The 21,017-nt window shown below is 46.9% G+C and overlaps 1 protein-coding gene and 1 long non-coding RNA gene across 4 annotated transcripts; both read right to left on the reverse strand.

The window, feature by feature from the left end:
• Window positions 1-5,437: 5,437 nt before the first annotated feature.
• Window positions 5,438-7,339, reverse strand: LOC120645178. Of its 2 annotated transcripts, none has more exons than XR_005664166.1 (4): window positions 6,129-7,339; window positions 5,935-6,025; window positions 5,725-5,806; window positions 5,438-5,640 (listed from the first exon to the last, which is right to left on the reverse strand). It is a non-coding gene; the product is annotated as an uncharacterized LOC120645178 (long non-coding RNA). The 2 variants fall into 2 exon arrangements; XR_005664165.1 differs by having other exon boundaries at window positions 5,935-6,029; window positions 6,129-7,336.
• Window positions 7,340-7,404: 65 nt separating this feature from the next.
• LOC120645177 lies at window positions 7,405-21,017 on the reverse strand. Of its 2 annotated transcripts, XR_005664163.1 has the most exons (9): window positions 20,781-21,017; window positions 20,628-20,690; window positions 20,384-20,453; window positions 9,084-9,477; window positions 8,870-8,972; window positions 8,619-8,749; window positions 8,431-8,512; window positions 7,937-8,091; window positions 7,405-7,851 (listed from the first exon to the last, which is right to left on the reverse strand). XR_005664163.1 is itself a non-coding variant. In XM_039921954.1 (8 exons), exons 4-8 carry the CDS (start codon window positions 9,208-9,210, stop codon window positions 8,049-8,051), a joined length of 486 nt encoding a protein of 161 aa, XP_039777888.1. In that variant the 5' UTR covers window positions 9,211-9,477; window positions 20,384-20,453; window positions 20,628-20,690; window positions 20,781-21,017; the 3' UTR covers window positions 7,860-8,048. The 2 variants fall into 2 exon arrangements, 1 of the variants encoding a protein (XP_039777888.1); XM_039921954.1 differs by lacking the exon at window positions 7,405-7,851 and having other exon boundaries at window positions 7,860-8,091.

The raw sequence follows: 21,017 nt of genomic DNA on the forward strand, positions 1-21,017 counted from the left end.
CCTTCTGAAGCCAGAAGGATGCCGGTTACGGAGGCAGGTTTCAACATTGACAGTCACAAAGTACGATGGGGATCATCTTCATCAGGTAGCAAATAATACTTTTCAGATTTTTGAGAGAGATAGAACCATTTTTCATCAATGAACACAAAATCAAAAAAAATCCTTAAACCTTGGTTCACCATTCAAACCCTCTTTATCATGTCAACACACCATTTCGACCTAGACTTCTTGTTAGCTTCGGTGAGAAAGGGTTTGATGCTACTAGAGTGGCATCTAAGCAACCCTTTTCTCAAATATTTTTGAACCTTCCATTTGCTCATGTTCAGTTTAGCACACACATCCTCTATTGTCATTCTTTCTTTTAGAGGAACGCTGCGCAATGCTTCCAAATCAACAGGGATTGCTTTACGGCCGACTCTACCCTTCTTTAGACTAGAAACCACCACGGGAACAGAGTTTTTGCAAGTTGTGTTTTTCCTTGCTTCCATAAAAGTTGAACTGTCCGAATGTGAAGGCCAAATTGATCAGCAACAAGTTGAGTGTCTTTTTTGCCAAGTTTGCCATTCTTGCTCCAACAAAGCTTGATAAACTCACTTTCGGAGATCTTCTGACATTTCCTTCCTTCTGTGGTTTCCTTCTTCTTGATGTTCAATGGGAGCCTCCACACTATGTTCTACGTGTAAGAAAAACAAATACACTCACTCAAACGACATGTACAAAGTTCAATAATTGTACAAAGGAAAGTACAAAAACTTACCAGCAATATTTTGTACAAAGTCGAAATCAACAGCACCATACTCATCAATTGGCAAATTCAAATCAAATCCTATCAAAAATAAGAAATGATTAGTTGAGCCCGCTAAAATGAGCGTTGAGATGCCGTTGGCGAATGAGTACCCGGAGTCTCTGGGTATATGCCCGGATACTCCGGGCCTACGTTCGGACATCCGATGCTCATAGTGAATTAGACTCCGGGAACGACCGGGGTTTACACGGCTACGTCCGGAGCTTGGCTGTATAAACCTCTACCCTCACTGTAAAGGTTTATACGGCGAGGGATGCTCATAGTGATGGAACCTTGATAAAGGTCTTTACAACGAGGGTAGCAGTTTCATTGCATCTTATATTACAGCAGTGCTAACAGCTTAAACGAGATGAACCTAGGTAGTAGACTGGCCAATTCCCTTTCTCTTTTAGCCAATATATAGGTGGTCAATGCATTGGAATAAAGTAACTATGCCATCAGACATAGACACTACGTGGGACCAAATTTTATAAATTGATGTCCAATGCTATGCATGAAAAAGGAACACAACTTGCTACAAATAAACATGGAGCCAGTTGCAAACCTGTAAATGAATCAGCTTGAGCTTCTTGAGATTTCTACATGAGAAAGCGCGTTGACCCAGTTGAACGAACACTCTGGAAGGGCCAGAGTAGAACATGCTAGAGCCGCGCAGTAAGATCCTTTTTATAATCGAGGGAAGCAACGGTACAGTAGTAGTGTTGCGCGTAGGCTATTTATATGTTTCATGTGAAGAGTGTAGCATCAGTTTTTGTTTTACAAATTTCCTTTGGAAACGAGCATAACACTTGAAATAATCGATTGATGGTAGCATCAGTTTTTGTTTTAGAAATTTCCATTGGAAACGAGCATAACACTTGAAATAATTGTTTGATGGTGAACAGATTTGAAATATAGGTAATGGTTCTCGGTGCCGCCCCAGGGAGTGACATGGGCGCCACCGCCTCCGTTTCGTGCCGCCACTGGAGCTCGCCACTGGAAGCCCGTGTGGCGGCAATGAAGGTGGCGGTGGGCTCATCTTCTCCGAATCCCTCTTCCCCCGTCTGCTCTTAAGTTTATCCATCCGATAGCTGGTGGCCAACGGCAGCGTGGCTTCCCCCGGTTTGGCTGAGCCCAGATCCAGCACCGGCACGCCCGAATCCGGCGCCCTACAGTTTGTTTGGGATCGGTCTCCCTCCCAACGCCGGGGGGCTGCTGCTGCTCCATCCCTGCCATCTGCTGCGCCCTACAGTTTTAATATCCGACCGGTTGACCCAAACCGCCGGCCACCGGTTCCGGTTTACCGGACCGGTTGGACCGGTTACCGGTCGGAACCGGCCAAACGCAAATTTGAATTCAAATTTCCCCGTTGAAGCGGTTCTAACCGGTATACCGGCCGGTTTGGCCGGTATACCGGTGACTTGGACGGTCCGGTTCCTAGCGGCATACCGGCCGATTATTCCGGTTTACCGGCCGGTTTGGCCGGTATACCGGTGGTTTCGAGCAGTTTTCCGACGCTTAAAAAATGGATCCCCGGTGTGAAATAAAAGGAAATTTCGGCATTAGCTATGCACGTTTTAATGTAAATGACCTTACCAAAGCAATAATTTATAATCATCCATACAAATACAATAGTAATAAGCGTGCATACAAATACGGAGTCATACACATATATACATGAAATGAAAGTTCAATGTAGGAATGGGAAGACCCCCATTTGGGACGCGGTTTGGTATTCGGCGGTGGACATCAAAGCAATACCTCGCACTCTAAGCAGCTCAGCCTTTTGTGTCTCCCTGACCGCGCTGATAAAGTATGGACTGTCATCCTGTCTTCCAGGTACTCCTGCAATATGGAAAAAATTTGACCAAGCTTTACCAATAGCTTCCTTTGCGTTCTTACCCTTCTGCGTCCAGGAGCCTGTATCAATCCTTGGTTGCATCATTCCTCTTCTCCCACCAGCTGCCAAGTTATAGTCCTCCACCACAGGACTCTCCCTCTGCGAAGTGGACCTTTGAAACATCCTCTGCATAACATTCCCCCTCGTCGAACCACTACCCCCTCCACGCTCATATGCACCTCCTCTCTGTTCAACCCCCCGTCGGAACTCTGCTTCCTCTCTCAATAGATCCATGGCACGCTGCACCTGAGCCTCCTCATCTTCTTCATCACCGGGATAGTTTCCCTCCGCTGCAGCCTTCTCCCGTCTCAACTTCTCTCGGGCCCGGTTAGCAGTTGCCTTCTTTGCCCTATCCAACTCACGCTGAAAGAAGTCCCGCACATCAGGTGGCACATTCCTGCAATGGACCACCTCCGCCCCGCGGTGAGCTAAATGTTGCTTCAATCTTGTTGCACCACCTCCTCCTTTCTGCGTACGACAATAGTTGCATCGCCATCCGGGATAAAGATTTTCACCATGTTCCCATACAACATCTCTATCTCTCCCAGACATTTTCTACCTGCATAAATGGACAACAAAAACATCTCAATCAGATAAATAGAATCCTAAATCCTACACCTAATTCTTACCTAAATCCTAAATTAGTACACCTAAATCTTACCTAAAACCTATAACTTTTCAGCCATACACCTAAATGTAACCTAAATCCTAAAACAAATCATCTAATATTCTAAATCATACACCTAAATATGCCCTAACCAAGCATTCTACTCAAAAAATTTGAGCTCTTACCATCTCTCCCGGTCGGGTCGGTAACCGGCGACACCGACCGGTAAACCGCTCCGCCTGGACGGTAAGCCGGCCACGCGCACCGGTATGCGCCGGATCCGGGGGGGCGCCGGTAAGCCGGCCAAACTGGGCGGCCAACCGGGCGCGGAGCACGGCTAATCGGCCGCGGGCGCCGGTCGCCTCCTGGGGGACGGTGGGGTGGCGGACAGAGAGCGGATGCGGGCGGATAGGGAGCGAGTGTGGGGCGCGACCCCCCCCCCCGGGTCACACCGAACCCTATCTAAGCATGCAGACCACCATGGGCCTTCGTGTTTTTTCTTTTTCTTTTTTTGAATTTACTTCAAAATTCCTCAAACTAGGCTAAATGAACGAATTTTTGAGAAAGTTTTACATCATTAGATTCTTCGCACCGTGTAGTATTTTTAGGAATTTTCTGGAATTTTTTCATTTTTTTGAATTCAAATTTGAATTTTGAATTATGGCCGGTTTGATACCGGCCGGTTCACAAACCAGGCCGGTCCGGTTTGACCGGTAACCGGACCGGTTCCCAATGGTTTCGCAAACCCTGCCCGCCTCTTCGAGGCCGGGCCCGCTTACCTCTAGCAGCTCTCAAGGACATAGACTATTCTCACAGACCAACACCAGTCTTTTCTGTACACTTTGTCCTCACTCGTGCGCACCCGAAAATAAATTCCCGGTCGGTCACCCATCTCCAAATTACTCCGGGCCAAGCACGCTTAACCTCGGAGTTCTTTGCAGACCGGCTTCCGGAAAAGAAGTTGCAACTTATTGGTATGAGTATCATATTAATCATATTAAGCCATGGGTCGAGGTGTCATATACTCACCCCCTTAAGAGACCGACATCCCCGTCGGTCAATTCCAAGACAGGAACGTCCTCTCTTGGCCACGTCCTATACTTCCAGTGCCAACGGCCCATGTGGCACGTCTGTGCGTCCAGTGCCAACGGTCCCTGTGCCACGTCCGTGCGTCCAGTGCTAACGGCACATCCCAGATGCCCGCACACTGACCCGCCACGCGCCCGTCCACATGCCGGTGGCATCTGTGCCCCCACGCGACCGTGCTCATGCCCGCGCACTTACGCCCGTACGTGCCCGTGAAACTGCGAGAGTCGGCTCTGATACTATTTTGGACATAGACTATCTTCACAGACCAACACCAGTCTTTTCTGCACATTTTGTCCTCACTCGTGCGCACCCGAAAATAACTTTCCGGTCGGTCACCCATCTCCAAATTGCTCCGGGCCAAGCACGCTTAACCTCGGAGTTCTTTGCAGACCGGCTTCTGAAAAAGAAGTTGCAACTTGTTAGTATGAGTATTCTATTAATCCTATTAAGCCATGGGTCGGGTGTCACAGTTCCGCTCCACCATTCCCCCACTGCGCCGCGTGGCTACTACGTGACGGCGTGCTTGCAGGCTCCTGACCGTGGATGGGGTGGACGGGGCATCTGGCCTCGCCCGGATGGCTCGCTAGGAGGCTTGGCCGTCCAAGATGGACCGCCGGCTGCCATTTCTGATGGGTCGGCTAGCCCAGGCGTGCGGAGGTGGCTCCAAGAGCGCAGGGAGAAATCCCAGTATGGTGTCAAGCCGGCCATCGATGGCGACACTTTTGCACCATTTTTCTTCTTGAAGACTTTGCCGATGCGCTTTCTGGAGATCCAAGGGTGGAGGTTTCCGAATAGATCTGGCAATCAATAACGATCCAAACTTCAAGTTTCTAAGCAAATGAGAGATGTGATGGATTGTTACTGCATGAAGACTTTACAAGATTGAAGCGGGAATGAAGAAGTTCGAAGCTTAGTCTTCTAGCTTTTCTTTGTTTTATGGCTTTCTTTCTTGTTTTGTGAAATTCGTCATTTGGCTGTAGACATTCACTAGTGAATGTTCAAGGTTGGGATTTTCCTTTATCTAAAATCTAAAAAAAAGATAATGGTTCTCATCAAGAGTATAAGTAGTACGTAGACAACGGTTCTAATACATAGTTTTGTGATAGGCGGACGATAAAAGTTTCATTACAGCGTTTTTATAGAAGTTCGTAGTGCATATAATAACAAGGGTATTATCTCTGTTGTCTCTCCATAGCCAGCAGGTTCGAAGGACACATGAAGTTGTGGACCAACAAAGATGGATAGGAAGACATCGAATGCCTGAGAAAATAGACAAAATAATGTTACCATGAATGTATGCGAGTAATAATAAGGGACAAATAAAAAACGCATTTACTACTTCACCTGAAATTAGTTCTTGGTTGATCTGGTTCCTTTAGAATATGTAGCCTTCTCATGACTTGCATGGTCCTGTTGCCCAACTATCCTGCAAGATTAGTTATAGTCAAGGACGTATCAATGTACAATTAACATGCACAAACTGTGTTATTCCACAAAGAGTAAATTAAGGTACAGTTTAGTATTAATGCGTAACTATTAGGGGAAAGCACGTACTTTTTCGATGGACTGCCAATAATATTATCAGTCTTGTTAGGGTCAGATGAGTTTTCCATAACTTCAGGATCAGCTAGCTCTTCAAGAAGGTCTACCTGTTTTTTTTTAAAAAAGAAAATAGTTAAATTACAATAACTGAATGAAACCAAAGTGTTTAAGTGGCAGCAATTTAAAAGAAAGATCACAGATTGTACCTTATCAGAGCTGGTTTCAAGTGTATATAAGCGTCTCTTTGCGGATTTAGCTAAGTCTGCGTTCCCCCTATATGTTCAGAGTCAGATAATTTATATGATGGTACATGGCAGCAGATCATACGCAATAAATATCTAGGGACTAAACCACTATCACAAGTTCAAAGGAAGAGGGGAGATTCACATTTTTGGGCAAGTTTAATGAAGGTCAAACGAGACTTTCTAAAATTTGAACCTTCATAATAAAGGATGGGTCTCAAGTAAGATTTTGAGAAGACATATTGTTAGACAATAGATCTCTACGAGACCAATACCCTCAACTATATAATATAGTTAGGAAAAACAAGATATGGTGGTACTACGTACACAGATTTCAAACCTAACTTGGCGCAGAGATCTTATTGGCAACAAGTTGGCGATATGGAACAATCTTGCCTCACATAAGCCAAGAGAGATGATTTCAAATGAAATTTAGACCAGACATGTGTTTTTACAGTAAAATCACATCCATCAAGATATTCCTAACATAAACAGGAGAATTTGGAAACTGAGAACCTCACTCAAGATAATTTTTTTTTGTGATATCTTAGGTGAGGTGTCATTCTTATAAAAGATAACCTAGCTAAACGGAACTAGCAAGGAAACCAACGGTGCTGCTTCTGTCATGAAAATGAAACAATACAACATCTGTTTTTTTACTGCCGATTCACGCAAATGGTATGAGCTTCGGTATATGCGGCCTGGGGCATACTCAAACCTCACAACGTGTTCAATATGTTTGGGAGCTGGCTAAATGGATTACCAAAAAATTTAAACCACTAGTCCTTGTGGACGCGGCAGCCTTGTGTTGGTCTGTTTGGCTATGCAGAAACACAATGGGTTTTTATAACAAATAATTTTCCTTTTTGCAGGTTATCTTCTTGACTATGCACTGGCTCCATACATGGGCTATCCTTTAGCGGCATACTTCGCAGGATATTCTTGTAGCGGCGTCTTATTTTTTGGCACAGGTGGCTAAGGATTTTTTTTGGCCCGGGCACACAGGTGGCGGTCTAGTCTTAGGATTAATAATCATTAGTGTGTCAGGATTCTTGTCAAACTTTTGTTGGTTGTGTGCCCTTCCAGCAGAGGCCGAGAAATTTTCAAGACGATGTATCACCTCAATGTATCGTTCTTTGAATCAATAAAGTTTCCCGTTTCAAAAAAAAATTATATACACACAAAGAAGTTATAATCTTGATATGCATAAGTTATCTTCATTTGTGATAGGTATCTTCCATTATATCTGCAGAATGCTTAGGATCTTTTCCTTCTGGAGTCTGCAGATGTATGGAATGCATAGGAAGTATCTTTGATGGAGTGGGAAGGCCATGAACTTGACTGCTGCCAGGTTGCTTTCCAACATCAGATGTATCAGCCTGCTGGAGTGTTGGCAGTGCATTTTGAGGGTGCTTTTGTGCGATCCTTTGTTTTCCATAGCTAGCGATAATTGATGTGATCTGGTATGTTTTTTGTGGAAGGCGATAACTCTTCTTACTCATTGTCACAGCAAAATGTGAACTTGGAAGAAACAATGGATGCAATATCAAGAGGGATTAAATCTTCCTGTTTCGTAGAACACATAACTGTTTTGACTGGCTTCCCAATAATCCGACGTCCAATTTCTCCGAAACAGATCATTTCGGCCTCTTCAGTACCATCACCCGCAATGAAGCTGAGCTTGTACCTGGTAATTGTAGGAAAACAAGGGAAGCAGTAACTTAATAAAAATGAGATGTAAGTTGTTGAAGCAAAAGAGGAAGACACATTACTTGTATGTGTATTTATTAGTAGTTCCACATTCATAGCATATCAAGTCGCCGTCCTCCTGTTTGCAAGTTTTGTTACAGAAATTGCAAGAAGGGAACCACCATGTGGTGGCATCTAGTAGCCGTGTGATAGTGACAATGCAAGCGCAGCCATTTTCCTGCATGTGAAGAAGTGTAGAAAAATAAAATTAAAAGGTTTAGTCTTTTTTTTTATTGTAATGAGGCAGAGATGGTTATGGTTTTAAATTGGATCAGTATATTCTAATCGGGAATTCATAAGGATCAATATCCTGCATTTCCTTTAAGATAAGCATGTCTTTTTTCGGTGGGTTTTCGGGGAGAACCAAATCCTGGAGAGGAACACCTGCCCTTCTAATAGGCAATCTTTGGCCACCTTGGCTGCAATTTTTATTCCCTCAATAGTCATAGTTTTTTAGGTTATATATGCATTAGAAAATTCAGCAAATTAGTGTTAACAGTTGGGATTGCAAAGGTACCTTTGGATGAGATTGTGAGATTCTGGAATGTTTGGATTTAGGTACCAGTGGCAGGCAGAGTGACCACTTAGGTAAAGTTGGCCTGTTACAAAGACAAATGGTATATGTATTTATGGCTTACATACTGTAGAGAAGAAGCAAAAAACCTGTCATGCATAGTGGAAAAAATATGACAAGTACAAGCGTACGTTGATATGCCTTCACAAGGCAGCCTGTTAAAAGGATTGCAGTAGGTATATGTTCCACTGAGGATTCTGAAGATTCGATTGTAAAATTTAAAGCTTTCTGTCCCCGTAGGGAAATCTGTATCTCAATGTCACTGCAGAAAAATTGTGTAAAAGAAGGGAGGCGTCATGTGTATTATCTGATGTAGGTTGCATTGTACAGAATTAAATGATTTAGTCTAAGTTGCAGGGTATTCAGAATTGGAAATGCAAACCTGGCATCCTTGATTGTAATGTTCCTCCGCAAGTTTGGCTTAGGCTGATTGGAAAAGGGGACCCATTCAGGCTCCGCAACTTCAACCAATATACCTAGCACATCTGTACAAATGGATCGGAAGAAATTTTGTTGTAAAGATTGGCGAATAAAATGGTTGTGCGGATTGGAAAAAGGTTAATATTGTTGTGCAACAGAAAAGAATAGTTACAAACCATGAATTTTTTTCCTGTCACCAACGAAATTCTTCAGCTCAGAAAATGGTGTTGGATTGTATACATATTCAGGGAATGAACCAGGGTCTGCGGTGGTAACACGTGTGTGGCAGGTTAGCTCGAGCATGTACGGAGCAGGGACAGGTTTGAACTAATCTTTGGCATTGCGCACTCTGAATCTACTCATGATGTAACTTCTCCCAGCTTCAGCAGATGGTATCTCAGCATACATAGCATTTCCCTGGCTATCTGCTAGGATAAGATCAATATGCTGCAGAGGGCCATCATCGTTGAGGCCCCTGAATTCCCATTTCCTCATGACACGTACAAAAATTGTTTTCAATCGATCTCTTGGTGCCAAGGAAGATAAAGGGCTGTAAGCAGACATATTCCCCTACATGTAAAGAAATACAACATACATAATTAGCTGCAAACCATTAGGCAAAATATTGTGGGAGCTAACATTTGTATCTAAGGGATATGAACCTTTTTGAGAATGCACAGAAAATGTAGGACAAAAAATAGATGGGCAGTAACTGGTTGAGTAAGATTGTCTTTGAGGGACCGAAATCGGCGACCAGAGGGGGGGTGAATGAGAGCCGATCAAAATTTCTTTTGAAATCGATCCGTCGGCCTATATTCCAAAAATCACCACAAGCCCTCGAACCTAGGATATGAGAGAGTAGCTATGGATAAGCTATCTCCAGCGAAAAGCCCTAGGAAGCTGCGCGAAAGCAAAAGAGTCAATACGATGCAAATCGCAGAACTCGACTGCCTGGACCGGTTTGACCGGTGCAACGGACCGGTCTGACCGGTCGTGGCCGGAACAGGTCTTGACCGGTCTGACCGGTCGTGTCGTCCGGTCTGACCGGTGCCACCCAGAAAAACCCGTGAATAAGACTTCAAAAGAGGAATCTCGACCAAACGAAGTCCAAATCCAGTGAAACTTGGAGGATACCTCCGCAACTAACCTGCGAACATATCCCCAAGAGATCTTTCCCAAAAGATCAATGAAATTTGAGAATTTGAGGGAAGATCAAGAAGGATTGGGGTTTTCTCAAGAACTCAAAAACTTCAATTCGTAGGAACTCGTGATTCCAGAGGGTTTGCCACGAAGCTAGGGGCACGAGAATCACTACAAAGAGCTCTATGAACCGTCGCGATCATGTGCATAAAAAACGAAACGAAAATCCATCACAAAAGAGCACAAGAGGGACGAGATTGGATTGATTCAAAAGCCCATAGGGCACAAGGAAGATAGGGCCCCCTTTCCCAACCAAATCCAATACAAAGTCTCACGAATCCATAAGCAAATCCTATTCTAAAGAGAAGAACGGGGGAGAGAGACACAGGGGCGAAAGCCTGGAGGAACAAGCAATCCACAGACGAGATACAAAAGCGGCACTAACTTAATACAAGTGAAGGGGTATTTATACCCGCGGAGACCGGTCAGACTGGTTCCATGGACCGGTCAGACCGGTTGGTTAGACCGGTCAGACCGGTGCCAGGGACCGGTCAGACCGGTTGGTCTGGAGAATCCCCATGTACACGATCTCATCTGACGGCTGAGGTTCTTTCTTCGGAACGAAGTCTTCTCCACGATGCCGCCATCTTGATGAAGATCTGGTCCACGGTTTTGGAAGGTCCGTGAAACCCGGGTAGATGGCCGGTTTTGAGAAAACCGCCAAAACTCCTCGCGCGGGAAGATTCCCGCCTCCACGCCGTGGCCCTAGACGTCGTTCCCACCTCGGCCTTCTGACGGCCCTAGACGCCGCCCGACGCCCGTCACCTCCTCGCCCGCAACGAGGCCCTAGACGCCATCGATGCCCGTCGCCTCCGCCAGTCCCAAGACCGACGCCCGTGCCTCCACGACTTGGCGTCTTCAACCGCCGTCCGCCTGCTTGGTTTTGTGGCGCAAACCAAGAAACCGCCTTCCGTCGCCGCTTGCGCCCTCGATCCGGGAGTGGACGCCACAGCTGCCGCCTGGCCTGAGCTCCTCCACGGCTGCTCACCGTCGACACTCGACGCCCGTGTACCTGCAATCCAAAGACCAAACGCACGATCACACCGCACGATTGACAATTCACTCATCACAGGCAGGATAGAGTACTCAACATTCCTCAATCTCCCCTTGATGAGTGCATTGTCAACATACCACCTAAAACCAGAGAAGCGATAAAATAGAGGCAAGAAAGTGAAGAACTCAAGCAAGTGACAAAAAGCTCAGAAAGTCAAGAATAGTCACTTACTCAAGCACAGATCGATCCACTAAGACAAGGGCCACGGCTCGACGCAATCGATCAAAAGCCAAGACATGACTCCTCAAAGACAGAGGTAACGCTCGACGCAGTCATGCTGGAAGTGGAGGGAAAACGAGAACTCAAGAGCCAGAAAAAAAGCAGATACTCCCCAAGCAAAGATTTTCCCTCTCACGAGTGCAACTCTCCCAAAATGATGCACTCTCAAAGCCCTGTGCACAACAAGTTTTTCAACAATCAAACAAGTCTCCCCCTTGTTCGATCACTTCTCCCAAAAACTCTCCCCCTTGTTGGCACATGCACACATCAAGCCTAAAATATGCCTAAACCTCCCCCTGAAACCGTGACTCCCTCTGAACAGATGCTATGCAATGAATGTAATGCAGGAGGTGTAAGTGAAAACATTCAGGGATACAAGGATATGAGCAACATCTAGTCACAAGCATGTGTGCATCCATAAACAAGACCTGCATCTAGCTCAACAGGGTATATCAGATCAGTCTAGAGCTAGACAAGTTCAGTTTAGAAGAAATAAAAGCATCACCCATGATCTAGCACTAACAAGTAGGGAAAGGAAAGCAGTGCTAATTATAGTCATACAGGTGAGCCAAACCAGCCAAAGCATGTTGCAAACATTTATTTTTAATCAAATTATATCAAGCAATTTTTAGTGTCAGGGGTTGAAAGCTTGTCATGCTTTACTTAGCAACGAGGCCAAGCCTATGCCAAAGACAATCAGAAGCTTAAGACACTCATTTCAGTCATGCACAGCCTTGTCTGGGTTCTCACAAGTGCAAAGTGAGCCGTCCCGAAAACTCGATCAGTGCGACAAGCAATCCCATCTGGATCTTTTCAATCCATTTCAAGAACAGTTCAAGCAATTTTATCAAATTTAGATCATTTCAAATATGAATTGCTGAACGAAAGGCTACACTAGCATGAATAAGATAGCAAAGTATATCAACACGCCCTAACATGCTAGTAGCCAAGACAGGATGATCATGTTTTCAGATTTTCAAATCAAAATAGCTTAACTCAGATGATGTCATATACACAGTGGAGCAAGCTATACATGATCAAATTTATCAACTCACAGTAGCAGGCACTAGAAGATTATAGCAATGTATACAAGAATGCTAATGCAAGTGAGGCAATGCAAAATGCAAACATGTACAATGCATATGCACAATACAACTACCAAACCTAAAAAACGAAGAGAAGCAAATACAACCTACAAAACTAACCAAAGAAAAGTCAACGATCAAAAGGGGTAACAAACCCCAACCTCCCCTCGCAAGCGAGCAAAGATGTCCTGCTCAAGCGGTTTGGTTAGGATATCTGCGGTTTGCCTCTCTGAAGGGACATGGATCAAGTTTATGTGGCCTCTCTCATGATTGTCTCGCAGGAAATGGAACCGGATATCTATGTGTTTGGCTCTGGAGTGTAGGACATGGTTCTTTGCAATGCTAATAGCGGACATGTTGTCTACAAAGATGGGAACCCTACCAAAACTCAATCCATAATCCTGCAAGGTCACCCATCATGCTCATCTCGAACTCCCTGGACATCTGCTCAGAAAACTTGGAGACAAGAGCGTGAGAAGAGCCACTAAAAATAATATCATCCATGTATATCTGAACTAATAAAAAATCAGTGTCAGATCGCATGAGGAACAAAGTTTTATCCACACATCTCATTTTAAAGCCCTGAGACAGCAAAAAGGTTTTCAATCTATCATACCAAGCTTTAGGTGCCTGTTTCAAACCGTAAAGAGTTTTTTGAAGTTTATAAACACGGTTTGGAAACTTGAGATTTTCGAAACGGGGGGGTTGCTTCACATAAACCTCTTCTTCGATAAAACGATTCAAGAAGGCAGATTTAACGTCCATTTGGAAAACTTTAAAACCCTTGGAAGCAGCAAATGCAAGAAAGATTCGAATAGCTTCCAAACGAGCAACAGGTGCAAAAGTCTCCTCAAAATCAATACCCTCTTTTTGGCAAAACCCCTGGGCAACAAGACGAGCCTTGTTCCGAACAACCAACCCATCCTCACCTTGCTTGTTTTTGAAAACCCACTTCGTTTCGATGGGATTACAAGCAGGTGGAGGCTCGACTAAAACCCAAACTTGGTTTCTTTCAAAATTTTCAAGTTCCTCATGCATGGCATTGACCCAATTAGAATCAGAAAGAGCGTGTCCAATATCTTTCGACTCAAAAGAGGCAACAAACGCTGAATGAGCAAAGCCAGCGATACTCGTTACCTTGGACCTGGTGACTCACTCGTTGAGATCACCTAGCATCTGTTGAGGTGGATGACGACGCTGAATGTGTCATGGAGCTTCCCGCGTCGAAGTCGACTCCTCCTCAACCAAATTTGGTGTCTCCTCAGGTGCAACTGGTGAAGCCTGAGTCACCTGCTCGATCGGCCCCCGGGAAGTAGACGTAGTCGGGTCGGGGCCGTCGTCATCGTCCGAGCTCGTGGCAGAGACGGCTAGGTCCACAGCACGCGTGGTAGCCTCAGCGTCGCCCTCCGTAGCTTTTTCCTCCTCATCTTCAAAGATGGAGGTACCGAGCTAATCATCTCCTGCAACTTCAAAGACAGAAGAATTGCACGGTGCAGTCTCGTCGAAAGTGACCTCACAAGTCTCTCTGATGATGTTAGTATCAATAATCAGCACACGGTAAGCTCTGGAGTGAGAAGCATAACCGAGAAAAATGCCGTTAGACGAGCGAGACTCAAACTTATCAAGATTTCCCTCTTTCAGCACAAAGCACCGGCAACCGAAAACTCTGAGATGATCAACACGGGGCTGGCGTCCAAATCGCAACTCATAAGATGTCTTGTGCATGAAAGCACGCAAGAAAATGCGGTTGGACACATAACAAGCGGTGTTAACCGCCTCAGCCCAGTATTTGCGAGGAGCCCTATGCTCATCGAGCATCGTCCTCGCCATCTCAACCAGCGTCCGATTCTTCCGCTCTACAATTCCATTCTGCTGTGGAGTGTAGGGAGAAGAATACTGGTGTTCAAGCCCTTGATCACTGCAAAAGGCGTCAAAATGAGCATTTTTGAATTCTGTGCCATTATCACTGCGAATCGCTCGCATGGCCTGGGGTAGCTCGTTTTTCAACCTCAAGATCAAGTCTCGAACAAACTCGAAAGCCTCATCCTTGGTTCTCATGAAAAAGACCCAAGAATAGCGAGAAAAGTCGTCCACAATCACAAGAACGTACCACTTCCCACCAACAGACATCACCCTAGAAGGACCAATTGTGTCCATGTGTAGCAACTCTCCAGGGTGAGCGGTCATCACCTGATTAACAGGTGGATGTAAAGTGGCAATCATCTTCCCGTGGTGACACAGATGACAAACAAGGTCCTTTTCAAACTTCAATTTGGGCAATCCTCGGATCAGGCCAAGTGAGCTCAGTCTCGACAATAGATCAAAACTCAAATGTCCAAGTCTCCTATGCCACTTCCACAGATCAGAAGAAGGACCAGCCAACAAGCAACGAGAAGGGCCAAGAGAAGTTCAAGAGAAGTCAACCAAGAAAACCCGATCGCGAGGTGTAATCCGGCAAAGCAAATCTCCTCTGGAATCGAGAATACGCGAACAACCCTCCTTGAAGCGAACCTCAAACCTCTCATCAAGAAGTTGCGAAACAGAAAGCAAATTGAACCCAAGGTTCGAAACCAAAGCAACCTCTCTCAGGGTAAAGCGATCAGAAACTCGAACAGCGCCAAGTCCACGTACTTTTCCTCTTCCATTATCCCCGAACACAATGTACTCCTTTGAGCGCATCGGGGTGAGGCTGGAGAACCATTTGTCATTCCCAGTCATGTGGCGCAAACAACCGGAGTCCATGATCCACCAGTTCTCCAAGCCTCCAACCTGCACATCAGTAGTGAGACAAAGGGTGAGCAAATGTCTCAACACTAGGGTTAGCAAAGTGAGAAGCAAACCAGTGTCGAGCCATTTGCTCTACGGAAGGGTTAGCAAAACCAGACAAAGCGTATCCCCCGTCCCGTCTGCCGTGTGACTGACGAACACCACCGCAAGGAAAGCATGGAGTATCGAAACCTCCTCCAAAGCCTCGGTCCCGTGGTCCATAGCCGTACTGAAAACGACCAGGAACACGACCGGCAAAGTGACCACCCGCTGGAGCACGGTAAGCACTACCGTCTCCCTGACCTCCACCTACACAACGCGCCCTAGCATCATGCCTACCACCACGCCGAGGAGGACCATGCACCTGAGCAGAGTACATGTCCGCGTTCCGTCTCTCCTGCTCACGCCTCACAGCCCGCTTCCTCCTGAAGCAAAACTCCTCCAGGTGACCCTCTCTGTCACAGTACTCGCAGTGGTACCTCACCTCTCTCTTGGGAGGTGGAGGCCTAGCCTATGGACGGGGAGGAGCAGCCCTCTTCTTCTGGGCAACTTGAGCTGCGACAGCAGGGAGCGTGTCGAGGGGATTCCTCAGCTCATTGGGCTTTGGAAAAACCTGTTTCTGTGGAGGTGCTTTTTGTGGTTCTTTCAGCACACCATCCACGGGGTCAACAAGCGAAGGCTGCGTGCTTGAACTAGCAGATTTTAGAGCACTCTGAACTCCAGCAGCCTTGCCGATCTTACCATACAACCTGTCAAAGTCTGACTTCGTGTAGGTGTAGCCGACCCCAAAACCATCACCACGCTTGAACTGCTTAATCATCATGCCCAACTGCGGCTCACTAGCAGAAACCCAACTAAGAATCGCCTTAAGATAGGTATTCTCATTCTCCAAGTTGGCTTTCTCTACCACAAGATTATCCAAATCAGAGATCAAAACAGGGCAAACAGAGCAGTCAATAGGTGGGCTAGACTCCACGACCTTAGTCTTCCTTAAAGATTTAACCAAGGCGTTCTTCTCATCTAGCTCCGACCTAAGCGTGGGACAAATCTTACAGGCACCAAGCAGAACAGGCCTAGACCTAAGCTCCTCTAGTTCACACACAACAGTAGCAAACTTTGACTGTAAAAAAGCTAGATCAGCCTTAAAGATAGGACACTCATCACATTCAAGCACATCACTAACAATGGGAGCATCCTTAACCAGTTCTAGTTCATGCTTGGCCTTAGAGAGCTCATGAGACACGTCAGCCAGCGAAGTCTTAGCAACATCTAAGTTCGCAACGTTCTCATCATGCTTGGCACGGAGAGCAACAAGATCGTTCATGTGAGATATGCAGCCAGCGCACTCATCCTCACCAGATTTCTCCCTAGCACAAGCCAGCTCAGCCCTAAGCTTTCTACACTCTCTAGCTGTTTCCTTAAGCAGCCTCTTCTGGTTGTCGAGAGCGGTGTACAACTCCCTAACCTCTGTATCAAGCAGGTCGATCGTGGAGTTTATCTCTGAATCACTCTCGGATCCAGGAGAAGAGTCGACGTGCGTCGGTGTAGCATGTCCACCAGAAGACGCACGAGCACCATTGGCTTCACCCGCCATGGTGCAGAAGCCCTTGCGCCGGCCGCCCGCCAAGCAAAGGCCGATGAAGCCGGTGGCTTCCTTGTCCCGCTTCTTCTTCTTCTTTTCGTCGTCGTCGGAGGTCGGTGAAGAAGAGCGGTCGGTGCGGAGCTCTTGTCGAGGTCGCTGAGCTGCGCCAGGAAGGGCTTCTCCCGCTTCTTGGCCTTGTACTAGAAGCGCTTCTTGAGCGACTCCTTGTCGAAGCGTCCTCCCCGGTCACGACTGCGGTGTTTGTGGCGCCGACGCTCCTTGTTATAGCCTCCCTCGTCGCGGTCGCGGTGGCGGTAGTAGTCGAAGTGGTTGTTCTGGCCACCGCCGGACTTCTTGGGGCAATCGGTGATGAAGTGGTTCAAATCGCCGCAGTTGTAGCACCCGGGATTCTTCTTGCTCTGCCTGTTGTGGTAGACGCGCTAGAACTTGCTGATGAGGAGGCACAAGTCGTCGTCGCCCAGCGTCTCCAGCTGCTCATCTGTGACAGAAGGCAAAGAGGCAAGAGAAAAGCCAAGAGCAGAGTTAGCGTTAGAGCTCAATCCACCTGGGTCAGTCACAAGAGCGATGCTCTTGGAAGGAGTGGCACCATTGAGCTTGGCTCGTGTCTGGTTATCCACCTCTGTGGCCTTGAACTTGCTGAAAAGCTCGTTCACGGTCAGAGTCTCATAGCCAGCAGACTCAATGATCGTGTTCACCTTGAGATCCCACACAGAGCAGTCAAGTGCGTAGAGCAGCTTGAGGGCCTTTTCATGCTCTGTGTACTCAAGGACATCAGCAGATCTGTTCGCATTGACTTTGTTCACAATCGATTGAAATCGACTGAACGTGTCGACAATGCTCTCACCCGGCCCCTGTGTAAAATTCTCGTATTCACGCCGATGAGTCTCGAACAGTCTGGCCTTCACCTGAGGTGTGCCCTCGTGGTAGTTCTCAAGGCACGTCCAAACTTTGTGGGCTTCCTGAAAACCCTGGACGCGTGAGAACTCTGCACGAGAAACGCCAGCGAACAAGACATTGACAGCCTTGGCGTTAGCCTCGTGCTCGGACACATGAAGAAGTGTGGTCCAAACGGCAAGCACCTCGTGAGCCTGGTTCTTGGTGATCTCCCAAACCTCGGCTCCCATGTTTTGCAAGAAGGCTCGCATACACACCTTTCAATAAGCATAGTCCTCGCCGGCAAACACAGGGATCTTACCAAGACTCGCCATGGTCCCCAAGTGGTTTTCGAACCGGTTAAGATACTGAAAACCTCAACCAAGCTCTGATACCAATTGAGGGACCGAAATCGGCGACCAGAGGGGGCGTGAATGGGAGCCGATCAAAATTTCTTTCGAAATCGATCTGTCGGCCTATATCCCAAAAATCGCCACAAGCCCTCAAACCTAGGATATGAGAGAGTAGCTATGGATAAGCTATCTCCAGCGAAAAGCCCTAGGAAGATGCGCGGAAGCAAAAGAGTCAATACGATGCAAATCGCAGAACTCGACTGCCTGGACCGGTCTGACCGGTGCAACGGACCGGTCTAACCGGTCATGGCCTGAACGGGTCTTGACCGGTCTGACCGGTCGTGTCGTCCGGTCTGACCGGTGCCACCCAGAAAAACCCGTGAACAAGACTTCAAAAGAGGAATCTCGACCAAACGAAGTCCAAATCCAGTGAAACTTGGAGGATACCTCTGCAACTAACCTGCGAACATATCCCGAAGAGATCTTTCCCAAAAGATCAATGAAACTTGAGAATTTGATGTTAAATCAAGAAGGATTGGGGTTTTCTCAAGAACTCTAAAAACTTCAATTCGTAGGAACTCGTGATTCCAGAGGGTTTGGCATGAAGCTAGGGGCACGGGAATCACTACAAAGAGCTCTACGAACCGTCGCGATCATGTGCATCAAAAACGAAACGAAAATTCATCACAAAAGAGCACAAGAGGGACGAGATTGAATTGATTCAAAAGCCCAGAGGGCACAAGGAGGATAGGGCCCCCTTTCCCAACCAAATCCAATACAAAGTCTCACGAATCCATAAACAAATCCTATTCTAAAGAGAAGAACGGGGGGAGAGAGACATAGGGGCGGCGGCCTGGAGGAACAAGCAATCCACGGACGAGATACAAAAGCCGCACTAACTTAATACAAGTGAATGGGTATTTATACCCGCGGAGACCGGTCAGACCAGTTCCATGGACCGGTCAGACCGGTTGGTTAGACCGGTCAGACCGGTGCCAGGGACCGATCAGACCGGTTGGTCTGCAGAATCCCCCTGTACACGATCTCATCTGACGGCTGAGGTTCTTTCTTTGGAACGAAGTCTTCTCCATGATGCCGTCATCTTGATGAAGATCTGGTCCACGATTTTGGAAGGTCCGTGAAACTCGGGTAGATGGCCGGTTTTGAGAAAACCGCCAAAACTCCTCACGTGGGAAGATTCCCTCCTCCACGCCGTGGCCCTAGACGCGGTGGCCCTAGACGCCGTTCCCGCCTCGGCCTTTTGACGGCCCTAGACGCCGCCCGACGCCCGTCACCTCCTCGCCCGCAGCGAGGCCCTAGACGCCGTCGACGCCCGTCGCCTCCGCCAGTCCCGAGACCGACGCCCGTGCCTCCACGACTTGGCGTCTTCAACCGCCGTCCGCCTGCTTGGTTTTGTGGCGCAAACCAAAAAACCCGCCTTCCGTCGCCGCTTGCGCCCTCGATCCAGGAGTGGACGCCACAGCTGCCACCCGGCCTGAGCTCCTCCAGGCTGCTCACCGTCGATACTCGACGCCCGTGTACCTGCAATCCAAAAACCAAACGCACGATCACACCGCATGGTTGACAATTCACTCATCACAGACAGGATAGAATACTCAACATTTCTCAGTCTTTGCATGGGCTGTCATTTTGGTGGTTGTGGATTTATTGATTTGAAAACTTCTTTGTAAACAACATTCTTCGTTGTGTCACCAAAGCACCCATGGTGTTCTTCGATGAGTATTTTAAGCCCTTTTTTTAGAGGTTACTCGAGAGATAGCCAAATATAATTGTCCATGTGCGAAAACTGTACCTTCTTTTTTGTTGGTCCTTTCCTTCTGAGCTAGCGCAGCAGCAAGTGTAAGGGATAACATGTCGAGGCATTATGGAGCCTTTAGTTCCTTAACATAGTACTAGGTTGCTCGCGATAGCATTAAAACAGAAAGCATGCTTAACGTGTCCCATATGAGGAAGTGGACGTGTATTACATCAATGATTGCTCAAAGTACTAGTACAAACAAACAAAAAACAAACATCGTACTCTGGGGGTTTAATTTAAATTATTTGCAATGTTTCCCGGACAGGAGACAACGGAGATATGGACCACAGATGAAAGAGATTAGGGACAAAAAGTGAACATTCCGATACTTGATAGTGGACCCGAAGGTCAATATGGTACAAATATATAGAAGCATGGACAGTTTTAGAAGTCAAAGTGTACGAATGGGACATGAAGAACATACAGATCTGCACAAAAGGGATAATCTACCAAACGTAACCCTGGGGGAACGACAGCAGGATGTAGCACGATCTGTAATCACACCTGACTTAATGAATGGAGGAACCGGAGCACAATGCAGCTGGTTCAGAGGTTCTTGGGCTCCCCTAGCAATCTGGCCAGAAAGTAAGGGTCGTGGACGGAGGGGAAAAAGGGGCCATTAGTAAAAGCAGTAACGAAATAGATCGTACAAACGAAAGGTAGCTTTACGATCTAGAGAAGTGTGAAGGTATAGGCAAGCTGGAGCAAGAACAGGAAGGAGGGGGGAAAAATCAACGAGCATACTCACAATGACAGGAACGTACAGGAGAGCCGGAGGATGAAGCTATCGAAACTGATGAAGTAATTTCTCCTACAGCAACCGAGTGAAGAGGAAAAGATGATTGTTAGATCTGTAAATCAAAGAACCGACCTTTAGAATAGTTTGATAGGGAGAAACCACCTCACAGATTCGGTCCGTGTGAGGCCATCATAGTGAGGGGAAAAAATCCGAGAGCAATGAAGCCAAATAGATGAAAGAGTGCAGGCGGGGGAAGTGCAGGGGCAGCTGGCGTCTGCAGGAGCGTCGACAATGGCGTGTGGAAACGAAGAGGGATTGAAGGGTAGGGAGATGAAAGAGTGGGCAGGATCTGGAGCAGTAGCGAGGAACCCGATGCAGTGAGTCACAGGCGGTACAGTG

This window comes from Panicum virgatum, chromosome 8K (assembly GCF_016808335.1).
Source record: "Panicum virgatum strain AP13 chromosome 8K, P.virgatum_v5, whole genome shotgun sequence".
NCBI classification, from domain to species: Eukaryota; Viridiplantae; Streptophyta; class Magnoliopsida; order Poales; family Poaceae; genus Panicum; species Panicum virgatum.

Excerpts from the sequence above, each read along its gene's own strand:
- LOC120645177 (XM_039921954.1), bottom strand. The coding sequence starts at position 9,210 with ATGCTCGAGCTAACCTGCCACACACGTGTTACCACCGCAGACCCTGGT. Across the intron at positions 8,513-8,618 it reads CCTTGTGAAGGCATATCAAC|GCCAACTTTACCTAAGTGGT; the intron begins GTACGCTTGTAC and ends TCTTTGTAACAG. Across the intron at positions 8,092-8,430 it reads TCTCACAATCTCATCCAAAG|GAAAATGGCTGCGCTTGCAT; the intron begins GTACCTTTGCAA and ends CTTCACATGCAG.